Source organism: Aythya fuligula, chromosome 17 (genome assembly GCF_009819795.1).
Source record: "Aythya fuligula isolate bAytFul2 chromosome 17, bAytFul2.pri, whole genome shotgun sequence".
NCBI classification, from domain to species: domain Eukaryota; kingdom Metazoa; phylum Chordata; class Aves; order Anseriformes; family Anatidae; genus Aythya; species Aythya fuligula.
Window position 1 is genome coordinate 7,883,249 of NC_045575.1, and position 16,870 is coordinate 7,900,118.

At 47.9% G+C, this 16,870-nt stretch overlaps 3 protein-coding genes across 6 annotated transcripts; 1 reads left to right on the forward strand and 2 right to left on the reverse strand.

Moving 5' to 3' along the window:
* Positions 1-420: 420 nt before the first annotated feature.
* On the forward strand, positions 421-7,589 carry SIRT4 (sirtuin 4). 4 transcript variants are annotated; one of them, XM_032199377.1, is made up of 7 exons: positions 422-470; positions 569-700; positions 2,491-2,996; positions 3,686-3,980; positions 5,117-5,320; positions 5,871-6,124; positions 7,220-7,589. In XM_032199377.1, the coding sequence occupies exons 3-5, from the start codon at positions 2,497-2,499 to the stop codon at positions 5,267-5,269; spliced, it is 948 nt and encodes a 315-aa protein (XP_032055268.1). In that variant the 5' UTR covers positions 422-470; positions 569-700; positions 2,491-2,496; the 3' UTR covers positions 5,270-5,320; positions 5,871-6,124; positions 7,220-7,589. The 4 variants fall into 4 exon arrangements, with proteins under 4 accessions (XP_032055270.1, XP_032055268.1, XP_032055267.1 ...); XM_032199376.1 differs by lacking the exon at positions 7,220-7,589 and having other exon boundaries at positions 5,871-6,128; XM_032199379.1 differs by lacking the exons at positions 569-700; positions 7,220-7,589 and having other exon boundaries at positions 421-470; positions 5,871-6,128.
* On the reverse strand, positions 7,574-13,137 carry LOC116496178. The gene is made up of 5 exons (XM_032199089.1): positions 12,916-13,137; positions 11,637-11,760; positions 9,149-9,306; positions 8,629-8,702; positions 7,574-7,776 (listed from the first exon to the last, which is right to left on the reverse strand). Exons 1-5 carry the CDS (start codon positions 13,135-13,137, stop codon positions 7,608-7,610), a joined length of 747 nt encoding a protein of 248 aa, XP_032054980.1. The 3' UTR covers positions 7,574-7,607.
* Positions 13,138-13,947: 810 nt separating this feature from the next.
* On the reverse strand, positions 13,948-15,740 carry PLA2G1B (phospholipase A2 group IB). The gene is made up of 4 exons (XM_032199091.1): positions 15,707-15,740; positions 15,464-15,623; positions 14,562-14,689; positions 13,948-14,075 (listed from the first exon to the last, which is right to left on the reverse strand). Exons 1-4 carry the CDS (start codon positions 15,738-15,740, stop codon positions 13,948-13,950), a joined length of 450 nt encoding a protein of 149 aa, XP_032054982.1.
* Positions 15,741-16,870: the final 1,130 nt, after the last annotated feature.

Here is a 16,870-nt window from a genome sequence, read left to right on the forward strand (position 1 = left end):
CTGGCTCAACCTCGGCCAGCACCGAGTGGAGGCACCAAGGGCACGAGGATGGGGCCGACGTACTGTACTGTCCCTGTGTCCCCTCGCACTCCAACCAGGCACATGTCCCCAGCGAGGTGTCTTTAACCACCCCCAGTGGATTTTCCTTCCATTATTTGCTCAGCCACATTCTGAGGCTAAAACCTGACAAGTAAGCAGCAGCGAAAGGAAAACGCAGGCTTCCATAAGGTCACAGACCTACAAAACCTTATCTACTACTTACATCCGTACCAAACCTGACTTTATTCTGTGCTTCCTGAGGGCAGCACGCAGTGTTTGCCAAGGCACACCTTTCAGGAAGGGGGGCGATTATTTTTTTTTCCTTGAAGCCTGGGAGTTGTAGTGTTTGCTCGGGCTCGCTGCAAACTACATTTCCCAGCAAACTCCTCGCCCGCAGGCCTGCAGAGGTCGGTCGGGCAGCGCTATGACAGGTAGGTTTTGGGGCATTACTCACCATAAGGTGCTTCTGGCCCTGGCTGTGCGCACCGTGCCCACCACCCCTCTCCTCCCCCCTGTGTCATTGTTACAGAACAGGCTCGGGTGGTGCGGTTCTGGATTTCTGCCCTGTAGCAAGCTGTCTGTCCTCTGCCTGCGCTGGCTGCTCTCTTCCTGCGGAGCTTTCGGATGTGTGTGAGAAAACAAACCCCAGCCGTGGGCCCTGGTAGGTAGCTTTACGGAGCTTTGCGTAAGCGTGGCTGGGTTTTGGCTTGCATTGTTGTTGTTCTTTTTTTAAATCTGAGCGCTTTGATATTGACAGCAGCCTTGCATTTCACAGGAAGCGTTCAACCCTTTGCAAGTTTCTCTCTGTCACTCACTGTCATGCTTCAGAGCCTCCCTCAAATGTACGCGCTGCTGTTCTTGCTGCTGCGCCCACCGCTGCCTTCTCTCTCTCCTGTGGGTCACCCTGTTTTATATCTCCATTTCATTCCCTCTCTGAACACTTCCTTCTGAGAGATCTTTTGATGATAAGGGGGGGAAATGGAGAATTCTCATCAGTTAAAGCAATTTAATCACCATCAAGCTGGCTTAGCAGCCTGCTGGGAGCATCACGACAGGACTTATTCTCAAAGCAAGTCACAGTTTATTGGGAAACTTTGTCCCTCCTAATTAATTAATATGGAAAATTAAACCTGTACAGAAGGAAGGCCCAACACTACTCTTGTTAAACAACAAAACAAGGCAAAAATCATCATGAACATAATCCTCTGCTTCGATATAAAAAAGAATTTGGGACTATAGTGGAAAGCTTTTCAGAGTAAGCCTGCACGTGGTGCTTAGATTCAGCCCTGAAAAACTCTGGCATGGCCACTGTGTCAGTACATTGATGATTTCAATCTAATTTACTGGGGTATGGTGCCATGGCCCTGAATCCAGGCAGCTCTCCCTGTAATTCGACTCTCCATCTCTGGGACGGGGGAGAGAAATGGAAAGTGAAGCCCGTGAATTGAGATAAAGACAGTTTAATAAGATAGGAAAATAATAATAACAATAATAATAACAATAATAATAATAATAATACAATGATGATAATAGTACTACTACTAATAATGTGTACAAACAAGTGATGCACAATGCAATTGCTCACCACCCGCTGACCGATGCCCAGCCTAACCCCGAGCAGTCCAGCCCCCTCCCTCCGGCTAGCCACCCCTATATATTGTTTAGCATGACGTCAGATGGTATGGAATACCCCTTTGGCTAGTTTGGGTCACCTGTCCTGGGTCTGTCCCCTATCAGCTCTTGCTGCACCCCCAGTCTGCCCATTGGCAGGACAGAGCAAGAAGCTGAGATGTCCTTGGCTTGGTATAAGCACTGCTCTGCAACAATTAAAACATGGGGGTGTTATCAGCACTCTTCTCATCCTAAGCCAAAACACAGCATTCTACCAGCTACTAGGAAGAAAATTAACTCTGTCCTAACTGAAACCAGGACACAGATACTGCTCTACTTACTGTAAGAATTGGTATTTGAGGAAGACCTGACTTGAGGCAAAGCAACTCAGACACAGCAGGAGTCTATAAAAACCAGCCAGGCTCCAAAGCTTAAGAAGGAGCGAGCTGCCTGCCTAGCAGACAAACAAGCTCGCTACTTGAAGAGCTTTCTCAGAGCTGCCACAGGTCTCACAGGCATGTTTCCAGCAGACAGCCTTTAAGGAACTGTCCCTACACTGCAACAGCTCAGCTGTGAGGTGCTTGGTGCCCTCCTCAAACTGCCTTTAACACCCTCACACCTTCAGCACCCCTCTGTGAAAGGGACATGCAAACACTGTCTTCGCACAGCAGGGTTTACTTAACTGCTCCAAAGTCATTCTGATTTTGTTAGAAAAAAAAAAAAAAAAAAGAGCAAAGAAAACTTATCAGCAATGTTTTCCAGAGAATCCCAAGAACATAGAGCCAGGGACATGCTCTCTGCTTTCTTTTACCTGCCCTGTGTTCTGTTCTTGGCTTTTAGCTCAGCATGTTCTCTGCCAGGAGGTTGCCAGGGGGTTGCCGAGCCACCCGACTCCATCACCTCAGACACCACTCCGTGTCCAGGCCCTCTCCAAACTTGGCTTTCGTGCCAGCCTGTCTTCCCCCGGATCCTGTGGAAGTAGAGGAGCTGCAGCGTTTTGTTTCTAACTCCAAGAAGCTCTTTGTAATGACCGGGGCTGGAATCTCGACAGAATCAGGGATCCCAGATTACCGCTCTGAAGGAGTTGGGCTCTACGCCAGGACCGACAGGCGGCCCATCCAGCACGCAGAGTTTGTTCGTAGCGCCAGCGCCCGGCAGCGGTACTGGGCAAGGAACTTCGTGGGCTGGCCCCAGTTCTCCTCCCACCAGCCCAACACGGCGCACCTGGTGCTGAGAGACTGGGAGAAACTGGGAAAGCTTCACTGGCTGGTGACCCAGAACGTGGACACCCTCCACACCAAAGCTGGGAGCCAGCGCCTGACAGAACTGCACGGCTGCACACACAGGTACCCCACGGGGACAGGAGGATGGCTGATGCTCTCGTGTCTGGATCGGGGTGACCAACGTGTCAGTGCAGTGGTAGCTGCTGAAAAAGGAGGCAAAATGTAAAAGCCCTATGTTAGTGGAGATGGCGTGCTCAAGGGTGGTTTTGTGCTGGGGTGATGAGGATCGTGCACCAGCGCTGCTCACAGAGCGGTGTTTAAGAAACAAACAACTCCCCATTTTTGGAGTGCTGTTTGGGTCGTGCTTAGAACTTATATCAGTCCGAACCTCCCATTTCCTTGCTGCAGCAAATGTCCTCTTAGTGAAGGCAGGGGGATCCTGAGGATGCAAAGAGTGTCCAGGGCTAAGTAGAGAGGGTGGTGCCAGAAATGCACGGGCTGGTCGTCTGGAGAGGAGCCATCACAGCCTGTCTGTGGTCACCCAGAACTTCCTGATGAAAAAGCCAAGCCCTAACTGTGAGACGGGATGCACAGGGTTCAAAGTGCTTACCCTGGAGCATCCCTGCAAAGCAACAGCTGGAGGCAGAAAGACAGCTCGTTGACCTGCACTGTCTGTTAAATAAATGGGGGTGATGACAACAGACTTTCCAGGCCTTCTAAGGAACAAGTTCCTCAGAGTTTGTTCCTTGTTCTAAGGAATGAGTTCCTTAGAAGCTTCTCTCTCTCTATTATGACTTTGCTCTGCATTTCAGGGTTTTCTGCCTGGGCTGTGGAGATCAAACCTTGCGCTCTGAGCTTCAGGAGCATTTTGAAGCTCTGAATCCTACCTGGAAAGCTGAAGCACTCGGTGTGGCTCCGGATGGGGACGTCTTCCTGACGGATGAGCAGGTGCGCAATTTCCAAGTCCCAGCTTGCAGTAAATGCGGTGGCATCCTGAAGCCCGACGTGACCTTCTTTGGAGACACGGTGAGCCGGGAAAAGGTGGATTTTGTGCACCAACGCCTGGCAGAGTCAGACTCCATGCTGGTGGCAGGATCCTCTATGCAGGTAAGGAGGTCTTCCTCCCACCCTGCGTTCCTGTTTCTGGGCTACTCTGCTTGCAACAAGTTCTTAGACCCCCAAATTAGAACTGCTGTTTGCAGTCACCACAGCCACTTCAGAGCTTCTTGGTAATTTATTTTTACTGTTGTTGGGATTTAGTTCTACAGTTATCCTGTTTGAGCCTGTAACTCCGCTGCCAGTCTCAGTCATGCTGCTGTAAATAACCCCATTCACACTTCAGACCTCACTCTGCTGCCTCCTCCATCACTGCCGTGGAGGCTCGCGCTTGCCCATAAAGCCAGGATACCTGACACAATTCAGTTCTGCAAACATCACCACCCCACCTTTTTTTTTTCCCTTGAATTTTTTAGCCTATGCCAGCTGTCGAGGCCTCATGGAAAGCTGTGTGCAATACCAGATTTTAGGACTTCTAAGTCCTAATCAAGCTTCTGAAGAAGAGACCAGAACTCTCTGCTTGCTGCTTAGGACTGTCCTTTGTATCACACCACGTTTTCTCTGTGAACTGTATTTTATCTGTAAGATAAGGTGATCTAGAAAACCCTGGTGTTTAACCTGTGAAAGCTTTTGGAATAGAGCTTGTGTAAGAGATTTTCCAGGAACAGTTTCTATTACATTAAGAAAAACTAAAGCTTTCCAGAAAGGCAGAAAATGAAGGCTTGGCTGATTGCAATTCACTTCAGGATACTGGAGACAAATTCCTTGAGCTTGCACTTCTTAAGCACATAATCCTTTGCACAGGAATGATTGAAATGCCTTACGTTCATTCTTGTAGTACCTAAACTGGGCCATGTGAGAACCATCGAAGCAGAAGCATTTAAGTACCTATGATAACTAATAAAAACTGCTGCAGAGATTTACTAAAAGACAAGGGCTTTCCCCTTCAATGTATATATTTTCTACAAAAGTGGAAACCCTTCACTGATAAGAAGTCAAAAGCTGTTCTCTTCTGTGCACTCATGAGTGGAGAAACCTCCTACTTGAATTAAGTGCAGTTGCATAACACAGAGTGTACATACAGCCCCGTTTTCCTGCCAACAGCAACTACTTTACTTTCTTTAGACCTTTCTGTAGCTCTCCTTTGCCTGTGCTGCCAATAATTCTCTCTGCTGGTATTCCTGCAGGTATACTCTGGTTACAGGTTTGCTCTTGCTGCCCGGGAGAAGCAGCTGCCCATTGCAATCCTTAACATCGGGCCCACAAGGTTAGACCACTTTGCATCCTTAAAACTGAATTCCCGCTGTGGAGAGCTGCTGCCTCTGATCGTTGCACACTGACCCAGCAAACTGAACATCAGCAGCTATCAGGAGTAAAAATATTTCTCCAAGGTGAGTACCTTCCCTGGTCAGTCGCCTTAAAGGGTAAGAAGATGGGTTTCTGTATCCATTAAAATCTGTGACTCAGATGTGCTGACTAAAAAGATGTTCCCACAATGCTCCCATCAAAAATACGTCCCCATCAAAGACTGGCTGCAAATTTTCATCTGTACCTGGTATGCTCTGATGGGCTATTATACTGCTTCCCGTGATCATAAACAGAAAGCATACTCAGTGCAAATGCTCCCAGAAAATTAGGCAAAGGAGACCAGAAAACCTAGCAATGTTGACCTCCAATCCAGTTGTCACAAACAGAAAACTACAGGGGATCGGGGGCATCTGCAGATTCAGAGAATGTGATCAGTGCTGCTACCTTTGCACACAATTTTCGTTGTAACAAACCAATTCATGAAAGTTTCTCAAGTCACTGTACTCGTACTGACAATTTGAAAGCTGTCTGGTTGAATTGATCCAGCTGATCAAAACACTGCTCTTTTGAAATGAGAATAACGAAAATGGTCGATTCCATCGATAAAGCAGCTTCTTACCTCCCCTCCTACAGGACTTACCATCTCAAAAGTGGAAAAACTTCAATCTCAGGGGCATCTGTGAGATCCTTACGTGTGGCCCCTGATGACACCAGGAGAGGGCAGCAAGCCTCGCGCATGTCGACCTGACCAGTTTGTTTTCTGCATTGACACCCGCTCCACTTAACAAGGAAGGAGAATGATGATGAAAATATGTCTTTTCTGCCTTACTTTGTCGTTGTAAACAGTGCCTTCTCTTTGCACTCACTGGGACAGGATAATCAGACATGTGAGAACAAAACACTTTTTTTTTTTTTTTTGAATAGTTGTCCCAGGAGAAGAGTGAGGGGCAGGGAGTTTTACCAAGTAACTTGAGGTAGAATAGCAGAGGAGAGTAATGTGGAACACCACAGTATCAGCTGTAGGATCCGTTGCGATTAGTGGGCAAACGTGGGGCATGCTAAAGAGGGTAAGGACTCAAGGGGATTTGCTGTTGCCATTTTAAAAAAAATGGCTAAAAAGAGAAGCTGAACAAGAATACTGCTCTTGTAAGAAATGATTTGAAAGCACAGACTGCAAGGTTGACGTCTTTGAGCAAAGAGGGGAAGTCAGCACTTCTCTCAACTGTCAGCTGACCAGCTGAACTGCTTACTATCCGAACGCTTTAAAAATGGAATATTGTTGAGATGCCAGAGGATTTACTTTAAGCTAATATCTGACCAGAGCTGCTTTCAGTGTGGCTGCTACCTTTTGTAGAATGCATTTTTTAAAGATGTTATTTAATTAATGAATAACTAAGTAGTGAATTAAAATTGTTTACATGACTGATACTATTTGCATTGCAATTTCCTCTCCCTCCTGTGATTTATTTAAGGACAGTCTCAATAGCCAGTTTAGATTCATTTTTTCCATTGCAAAAATGCAGGATGTAATTACTAACAGTTGATGAATTGAGAGAGAGAGATGCAATTAAATCTGCACAATAGGTTTCCCTCAGGACTGAGCTCAAGCTATTCACAGATGTGATTTTGCACACTCCTAACAGATCTGTCACTACTGGGTAGCCATGTTTTGGTAATCCTTAGGGTGGTAGCTTTACATATATTATAACATATGTGGGGAATCTTGCCCAGACTGGAACATCACATTTTTCACCCAACCTTCCATATGAATCTACCACTCCTCTCATGGTTATGAGGGAGTGTAATTGTTGTTCCAAATGCCCCAAACCTACTCCTCACGTCATGTGTCCTATACTGATGATTTTGACAAGAACTTTTTTTGAAGAAAGAGTGCCAGAGTCACTTACTAAAAGGGCAATAACAAAGCCAGGAGATCTGGCCACAGGATGAAAAATTCTTGGTTTTGTTGTTGCCATTTTCAGGAGCAAGTAAAATACAGAACCAAAGGGATACTCGAGGACCCAATTCTGCAGAAGGTGGAGGAAATTAGATACTTAACATGTTTCAAGACTTAGCTATAATGGGTCTTAGGAGACGCTGCTTCACTTCAATGCCATGTCAGGTAAGTTCAGGACCCCTACCTGCATTCTGCTCCCATTTAATGGTGATCCTACTTGCCAGTGAGTTAGAAATCTGCTGTTTGGTAGTGAAGGAAGCTCATAGATGTCAGTCATCTTTTTCTTAGTACAGCTGTCCTGCTAATGAAAGCTTTTGCAGAAACCATGGCTAAGGCATAGCAGAGCCTCCACACGCAACCAGGGCACTTGCACAGCGTTTATTCGTTTAGGTTTTTCATATTAGAAGAGACATTTATGCCTCTTTAGCAGAGGAACTGGGGCCAGGTTTTTCATTATCCATGTCATCTTCAGCACCACCTTGAAACGTGGATGTCATAGCTGTGTTAAAAACGGAGGCTGCCAGTTTGGTGTCATTAGAGCCAGCATTTTGAGGAGGAGGCGTGGGAGCACTGCCAGGAAGTCTGAAAGAAGAAAATGTCTGCAGTGAGGACCGGGCATTACCAATGTGACAGGTGACTAAACCTGCTACGCCCATTCCTGCCTCCAATTCAGCAGCTGAGCACATGGGAGTCACGGCGTCTCTTCAGCATCACTGATAAAGGCGTCTCTACCCTGACCCTGCACAGATTACACTATATATTGCACTATATGCTTTTAAGTCACGAGGGACAGTGACTTACAGTAAATGATAAACATTTACAGTAAATTTCCTGTGCATGGTTTATTACTATACGGTAGTGAGCACATATACATAAAATGAATATGAGGCTGAGACAAAGTTGTTCCTTTTTTTCTACCCGGCTGATCCAGCACTACTAAAATTGACTACTTCTACAGCAGGATCAGAACACTTAATCTCCTAACGTGTTCCCCCACCACCACTGGGAAGTAAGATTGCTCAACTGAGAAATGCCTAAAGTTCCAAACCAAAAGCCAATTCTGCACCACTCTAACGCTGATTGACACCTTCCCCTGTCACTCCTTTGGCACTCTTTGTGTAGGAAGAAGCAAGGCAGAGAGATAACAGCTATCAGAAGCTGACTATGCCATTGCAGGTAGCTAGCAAAGACCTGTCTTGAGAAATCTCTCAGCTTCTCAAGTTTCCAGCCTGGATATAGTTATAGAAATCCCCAGGGTTGAGCAGTATAGGACACAAATCAACCACCGGCTGAAACTAACAGAAGAAGAGTGTTACAGAGCCTGAGGAATGATCTCTTTCCCTATTACCACGGGGAAACACAGATCCTTCCTAGCAACCTTGTCTGGTTTAACCCAGCCATGATCATCCCCTGCATGATTCAGTGCTCTCCTACCTTTTCTGGTTCACTGTTGCTATGCCATTCCACCAGAATTTCAGATCAGGGCTTGAAACTGTAGTTCTGTCCACCTGTGGTTGGTAAAAGCACACATTAGACAACAGCACAAGTACAGTTTTTTTGTTTGTTTGTTTTTTTTTTTTTTTAAACAATGAACTTAGCTGAATCAACAACTTGTACTCTTTCTTACAGCTGTTCCTAACACAACAGGTTCCTGAGGTTTGGCTAGAGGAGCTGTGAGTACCTTATAATGGATGCTTCTGCCCTTCCTATGAAAGGGGGGCTGGAGTTACCCAGAGCAAACAAAAGCTACTTCATATTTGGCAAACCTTGCCTTCAGTTCCGGGCAAACCCTCAGAGCAAACTTTGTAATAGAGTTCTGCAGGATGAGAGCTGTCTCACAAACTGCACTCCGGTGAAGGAGCAGCACCCAGGAGACAGCCTGGAGTGTGCCTGATGGGAATGGTGTAAGCACAGCCACCCATCTCCTACAGTCAGATTGCTTCTACTGACAAACCTGCTGATTCGTGAGTTTTGGAAAAGGACCAAAGACCCTGGGCATTGTGATCTTGGGAGGTTCAGGAGCCTTGGAGCGCAAGGGGCTAAATCCACCTTCTAGAGTGTGCATCTTTCCCCACGAGTGCCTTGTATGTCTTCCTTTCCTAGTCTTTGCACCTGTGTGGAGAAAAAAAAATATTTCAAATCAGTGCCAAGTTACTGGTTTCCTCAGTCTATTAATTCAAAACCCAATGCTTGGGCAGGACAGATGGAGTCTTCCTCTCACATAACCTGTCCTAGGGCAGCCCCAGGTAAATAGCAACTGAAAGCAACCATCCTGGGAGGCTTTCTGGTGCCTATGGGAAAGGAAAACACCTGAGGTTAGTGCTTCTTGTCATGACACCCTGCACAGTGCAGGGGTTTTGAGATCTAAATTAACTTAGCCTTAACAGCTGTGGTTTTAGATTACAGAAAATATAATTGTAGCAAGAGAATAAATTTACAATAGAGGACTTTGCTTCTCCAGTCCTACTGGTCTGGCCATTTTCATCACTGATATATATTCACATATAATACATGTGAAAAAACCTTTCAGATGCCAGATTTCTCCTGACTGATGCTTTCTTTCTGAAAAGGTCAGGAATTTCTGATATGTGGGGTGTTAAACAGCTTTAATCTTTCTGGTTAAAGTTAAAAAAAAATCTGGATGATGTTTTGGGCATAATAACACAAAGAAGCCCATTAGTCCTTTTCCTCCTATCGTATTGCTTCTGTGAGATTTTAAGTGGAAGAGTCCCCAGTGGGAGCTGCACAGCTGAGTGGTCTGTCACCTGTGCACCCAAGTCCTGGTAGGTACAGGACGCATGGACAATAAGAAATGGACAGTAAGAGATGGACAATAAGAAAATCATACCTGCTCACACTGACAATTGGCCAGGCAGGTAACAATAAGGCTAAAAATAAAAGAGGAGGATTATAAAAAGCATTTTGCGTTAAAAGGTCTCACAGTGTACAGCACAGCTCTTGCAAACTAGAGGTGAGCAGCTTTGAATGAATGACCCAAGTGAGCTGCTAGCCCTTGCCAAGACCCTGACGACATATGCAGCTTCAGCACATGCAAATCAGAAACAGTGAATTTTTGCTAATATGAGAGCTCTTCTGGGACATTCTGCTACTCCTTTATCAGAAGAATCTTCCAAGAAAAAAAAAAAAAAAAAAGGTATCAAAAGACAGACACATGCTGCATCCAAATGTCCAGCGTGGTCCTTGGCAAGGGCTAAGGAGAAGAAATCCAACTGGACTTTGTAATTGTAAAAACCTGCAACAATTCAGAGTTCACAGTCTGACACAAACCACTGCTGGTGGGAAGCGATGTTTGGTTCCTTAATCAAGCAAGTGGCATCTGACAAAAATCAGATTACAACCCTCCCGTTTAGCACTTGGCAAGACAGAGCTTGCTTGGTGTAATGAGGGACTTCTGTGTCTGTGCACAGAACTGGTTGTGGCTGCAGCACGGTTCCTCGGCTGCCTGTGCAATTACTGCTTCTACAATAAAGCAGCTGTACCTGCAGGTAAGGAAAGCCAGAGATTACGGCTGCCTTCTCAGTAAGATGAGTCCCTTTGTTGTTTGGGGAAAACAGCACTGGAGCTGAGACAAGAAGCAAATGCTTTTTGATGTGTTTTCACAGCTTAGCATGAAGGGGAATAATAACCTCAATTTACTGAGCTGCACACAGCCAAATGGGTTGAAGACAGTTCCTAAAGCTCTGCCAGATTTATGGTGATTGGACCTTTCAGTCAGAGGGAAACTTGGAGCTGTGAATAGCTGATCAAAGAGGAAAGCTTGTTTTAAAGGGGGTGATGAAACATGGAGTTTGCAGCTCATAAGAACCACCCAAAAAAAAAAAAAAAAAAACAGGAAATAAGTTTCAGTTATGCCCTGCAAAATGGAAGATAAATCAGGTGTCTTGACAAGCAAGTAAATATATGCCTCTCCTACAGAAACTTGCAGCAAGTGATTTCAGTTTGGGTGCTGATAGAAAAGGGGCATCAATACGGTATCCAGCAGCAACACAGCAGATCTGGGGTAGTAGAAAGACCACAGAGACACCTTTCTGGTGTCTCTGAATAATTCATGAGAACTTTTCATGAATTCATAAGAAAATTCATGAATGAGATAGTAGATTAGTATCACTGTTCTCCCTGAGATCTTTCCTGAATGACCAGAAACAAAACTACTTCAGGAAGGTGGAAGACAGAGTCAAGCTAGCCAGGATTTAAAAACAGTGCTCCAGACACAGATGATACCTGCAAGTCTGTGTGCAGACCCCAGTTCTCTCTCTTCCCACTATGGAAAGATACCTAATTACCACATCTGTGCTCTTCCTTCTGCATCACTAAGTATACAGTGGCAGGTAAGAAGAAAAGCTGAGCCTGAGAAGAAGAGTAACAGTACAAGTGTCTAGTATTGGTCTCCAGACACAAAAGGAAACTGAAGCAGTCATTACCCTGAGCATAGTTGTTTACTCTCTTCATGTCTCGTCTCAGCTGGCATACTTTCTCTCTCATCTCTGCAATGTCCATGTAGTTAGAGTAATTCAATTCTCCCTGCAGAGTCCAAAAAATCTTGGCCTAGAAAACAACAATAGAGAAGACAAAGATAAGACACTGAGAGTTCACTTCTGCACCATAAACCCACACAGGCACCATCCCTCCAGCGTATCACATGCCAGCTCTGTACAGCTTCAGAGCTCCCATGCACAGCAAGCACAGGAATATTTTATTTCAGTTCCTACTTCTGCTTTTAGAACAGAAGCACAGACTGGCATGGCAAAAGATGTTCATATATTCTTCGTTCTTCCTGTCAACTGGCAATAAGTCAGTCTGAGCAACCGCTGGCCTACTGTTACTCTGCTTTCCACAATGTTCCTCCAAGCCCTAAAGAGTAACTTTGCACAGCCTCTTCAAACCCCGCCACCACTTCTGCCATTGCCTAGGGCCTGGCGCTTCATGCTACGTGACAAGATCCCCTATACAAGGGCTTGCCTGGGGGGCTGTTAAATCTGCCGTTAGACCTTCTACACCACCAAACGTGCGTAAATAAGAAACATGACCAAGGGTCCAAACGTAAGCGTAGGCTGACAGAAATGTGTATGGGGTAAGAGAGACATAGAATGAGTTGGCACTCCCATCTTTCCACTGAAAGTATCTAGGGAACGCTAGAATGGCCCAGCAGCAGATGTACTACCCACCTCAAACCTACAGTTACTACTACAGGGAAAGACTTATACTAAGTTTCTGAAATGCTTCTGACTGCAGCCCAGCTCTCTTCCCAGCTCAGGATGGTACAGCTCAAAAGCACAGTGTTTCTTTACATAGCGATAGTATTTTACTTTTGCCTCTACAATGGGTTTTATTTATCCCTACAAAGGGATTTCAGTAACACTTAGGACCTTTACAAACACTGAGCTCAGAATCAAAGCTAGCATGTGAGGACAAAAGACCTCATCTTGCACTTGCAGCCCTAGAAATGATTCATCCTAGCAGTACGATGGAAACACATCCACGAGCCTCCAGATTTCCACAGAAGAACACAGAGAGCTCAATGTTTCCAGAAAACCCATGAACATGAACACCTGAAGAAAACCAGGAAATGAGTATTGGCACAACATGGCCTATCTGGCTGTGAGACTTGCACGCTCAGTTTTTATTTTATTGAAAAAGAAGTGATTCACCCTCCTATCTCATTATCATCCTGATAGCCTCCTACAAGGAGGCCACAAGTACCTTTATGTAAGAGAACAAGCCAGCTTCTTCCTTCTCCACCTGTTTCTGCTTCCTCAAAGCCCTCTCACAGACCCGCGGGTTCTGCTCCATGGCCGCGTACAGCTCCTGCAGGCACTGCTGCGTGTAGGACACGGACTGCTCCTCAAAGTCCTCTGGGGAAATCTGCCTGCAGAACGCGATGCTGAGGGGGTACTCGTTGTCAAACTCGTCCAGGGTCTCCATCCTCTACCTGGGCAGGGAGGACAGGCGGGCTGCACGCTCTCCTCGTGCTGAGGGACGCGGCTGAGCTGTTTTTGGCTGAGGAGCCAGGGCTCCCTTCCACAACCTGGGGCAGCCCCAGGAGCCCACCCGCCCCCTCCGGCCGCCCCCACCGGCGGCAGCAGCCCCCGGGGGCTCCGTCCCGGCACCGTCCCTCAGGGACGCCCCTTCCCCACAGCTACAGCCCCGCGGGCATGGAACGGCCAAACGCCTCGGGCCGTGCCCCGAAGGACGGGAGCCCGGAGGAGCAGCGGCGGGGCTGTGGGGGCCGGGGGGAGCCGCGCCGCCGCCGTTCCCCGCTCGCCCGGGTGCTGGGGGGCGCCGTGAGGGGACGGGGCGGCATCGGGACTCGAACCCGGGTCCCTGAGGTGCTCCCCGAGGGGCGGGGCGGGGCGGGGCCGGGGCGGGGCGCACCTGCTCGCAGCCTCCCGCCCGCTCCCTCCCCACCTCCTCCCGGCTCCGCCCCCGCCGCTGCTCAGAGCCAATCAAAGAACGCGGTGACGGGGGAGGCGGGGACACCGCGCGCGCCACAATGAACCCTTCGCGGAGGGGGCGTGGCCTCCCCTTCCCCTTCCCCTTCCCCTTCCCCCTCCCCCTCCCCCTCCCTCCTCCCCTCCCCAACCCCCCCACCCCGAACCCGGTCGCGCGCGCGGCCGTTAACGGCCGCCGGGGGCGCGCGCGGCGCTGAGGCGCGGCAGAGGCGCGGGGGCGGCGTTGCTTTGTGTCAGCCCGGCTTTATTATATACACGGCGCCCGCTCGCTCGCTGCCGGCCCTCAGGAGGACTTGCAGTACTTGGCCGTGTCCAGCCGGTAGTGGCCCGGGTTGTAGGGCGCCTTGGCGAAGCACATGGCGGCCGTGCGGTCGCAGTTGCAGATGAACATCTCGCACTCGTCGTTGGTGCCTGAGGGAGGGAGCGGGGATGGTCAGAGCCTCAGAGCCGCCGCCCGCCTCCCCTCAGCCTCCCCCCTGTCTCACTGCCGCCATGTCGGGCGTGAGGCGCTCCCACAGGGGCTGTGGGGGCTCCTCAGAGTCCCTCCTGCCTTCCCTCAACTCTGCCTGGCGGCCTGCTGGCTGCTTCTTGCCGTGCAGGAGCCATAAAAGCTCGGCCATGGCATTACAGACATGTAACAGAGCTCCCCAGTGCTCCCCAGTCATCCCACTGCCCCCACGGCCTCGTGTGGGAGCGCAGGACCTCATCCCCCTGAGGAGAGGACGGGTCCCCACGTGCATGACCTCACGCCCTGACCCTTCTGGGCCACCTCAGAGGCATCCACAGCAAGGGCCTTGTGCTGGCCTCCCTGCCACAGAAACACTCGGTTCACACAGCCCCGACCCCAGCTGCAGCCGAGGTGCCGAGCAAAGCAGAGTGAGACAGAGGAGGACGTACTGCTGCACGTGATCTCCTCGCTGGTGCAGCTGAACTTGTACGTCTTTGTGTAGGGGTTGTCCACTAAGGTGGTGCATGCTGACAGCTTCTTTGCCTGAGAGTAGCAGTTATCGTGTGCTTGACAGCACCTGGAAGACAAGGAGGAAGAGGTCAGAAAACGCCAGAAATGCAAGCTCAGCTGACCTGTGAGACATGTAAATATGCTCGTGTTTACAAATACGCTTTGACAAGGCGCTGAACAAAAAAAAAAACCTCAAGATACTCGGTGATAAGAGAGAGAGGACACAAAGGACCTCAAAGGGACACAATCACAGAATATCCTGTGCTGGAAGGGACCCACAAGGATCATTGAGTTCAGCTCCTCCTCTGCCAGCTACTGTTCCAAGTACACATGTGTTTACAGCAGCCTGGCAGCTGAGAAGCTAACAGCTGGCACAATCCGCTGCACTTTGGCTATCGGTCTAATGTGAGCTCCAAACTGGCAAGCTACTTCTTAGCATTTTGCTGCTCAGCCCTGAGAGGTCGATGGTCAAGCACTGGGTAGTGGGCTCAGAACTGCTGTCTGGGCTGCCAGCACAGCACTGCTGGGAAAACAAAACAAAACAAAACAAAACAAAACAAAACACAAAGGTGCTGGAATGAATGGAACATAGCTGCCACAGAAGGAGAAAGTAGAATGCATTGCTTGGATTATATTTTATCCTAGTAATAAGACATTCAGGTATGATGCTACACAACCTTTTTTCCTTGAACCAGTCTTTGGGGGAACACTTTATCCATAGCAGCCAGAGAGTTTTGTGAGCATTTTTTTTATATACAGGGCCAGCTAAGGAGAAGCAGGCATGCAGAAATGAGAAAGTGCAAGCTAGGAAAGATATTTGTAAAAGCAGAGTTGTACAAACTTGTCGAGTTCATCCACTGGTGTTCCACTGCCTCCCAAGCCACAGTAGCAGCCGTAGCCATCATACTGAAGCAGGGGGTGGCTGCCCGGGATGGTGCATTGGATCATGCTGCGCAGCTGCCACACTGCGCGAGGCGAGACATCAGCGCTGGCAGCACCCACTGAGGAGAAGCACAACGGTTAGAGTTAGGCATGGTATTACCAGTCACGGGCACGCTGAGAGGGGCGAGTGCCACCTACGCACCCGACAGCAGGAAAAGCAGGGCAAGGGACTTCATTCTTGCAGGTCTTGACAATGAGACTGGTCCTAAAGAAAATGCAGCTCTTTATACTACAAACTCACCTTGAAACAGAACTGAGGTCAGCAAGCCAGTATTTGTGTTACTGAATGCAGATTTCTTCCATCAGGGGCTGTAGACGGCAGCTTGTGACACGACCAGGTGAAGGCCAGTGGAGTTCAAACTCTGGAAGCCAGGAGGGTAAATATTTGCTTTCCAGGATTTCTGCAATTAAATTATTTTAATGGTCATATTAGAAGACTGCCTAAAAGAGCTGGACATTTTTAAGGGCTCTCTACTAAAAAAATATAGCAATGTGGTAGTTATGCTGGAAAATACTGACACTAACAGCCAGTTACTAATACTTGTATACTCTTTCTATGCTATCCCACTTATCATTATTCCTATATCTCTGCATTGATTCACCTGGCCTAATTCAGGGAATGAGATAACACGTTGTTCACTTATCCCCACTGACCCTTGGCATGAGCAGAAAAAAATAATTAATCTTAAAAAGTCTAGTTTTAACTTTCTCCATATAGGAAAAAGAAGTACTACTAGGCAAGAACCAGGAGCCAAGCAACGTGGAAATCCTCTGAAATTTCTCAGGAGAAGCAGCATAACAAACAACTACAACAAAGGAAAGTGTGAGCACAAGGAGATGGTAACACATCGGTGGTGGGATGACTGTAGGAAATATTAACTGAAATATTCAGCAGGATTTTCCCTGAGGCTTCAGAGATGCAGAGGACCAAGAAGAAGAAGGAGTGTTGGAGTGCAGGGACAGACATGGTGTTCTCTGGTCAAGGTCTGTGTGTTACCACATCACCAGGTACACGGCAAAACCTAGCGGAGCTGGGTGAAACTGGTGAATGCTCCAGGCAATCATATTCTGATGGCATCAGGCTGCCATCAGGCTCCTGAAATCACCATCATGTTTTGTGTGTTTAGACTTACCATCTTCAGAGCGGCTACATTTGCAGCCTTTTGGAAACAATGAGCATGCTGGCTGTGCAGTTTCTTCCTGTTATCTATTCTGCTTTCCATCCATCAAAATCTGCCTGATAAATGTAGTCTTCCTTTTAATACATGTACATTGCCTGTCCAGAAGAAACTACCCATTCTTCCTC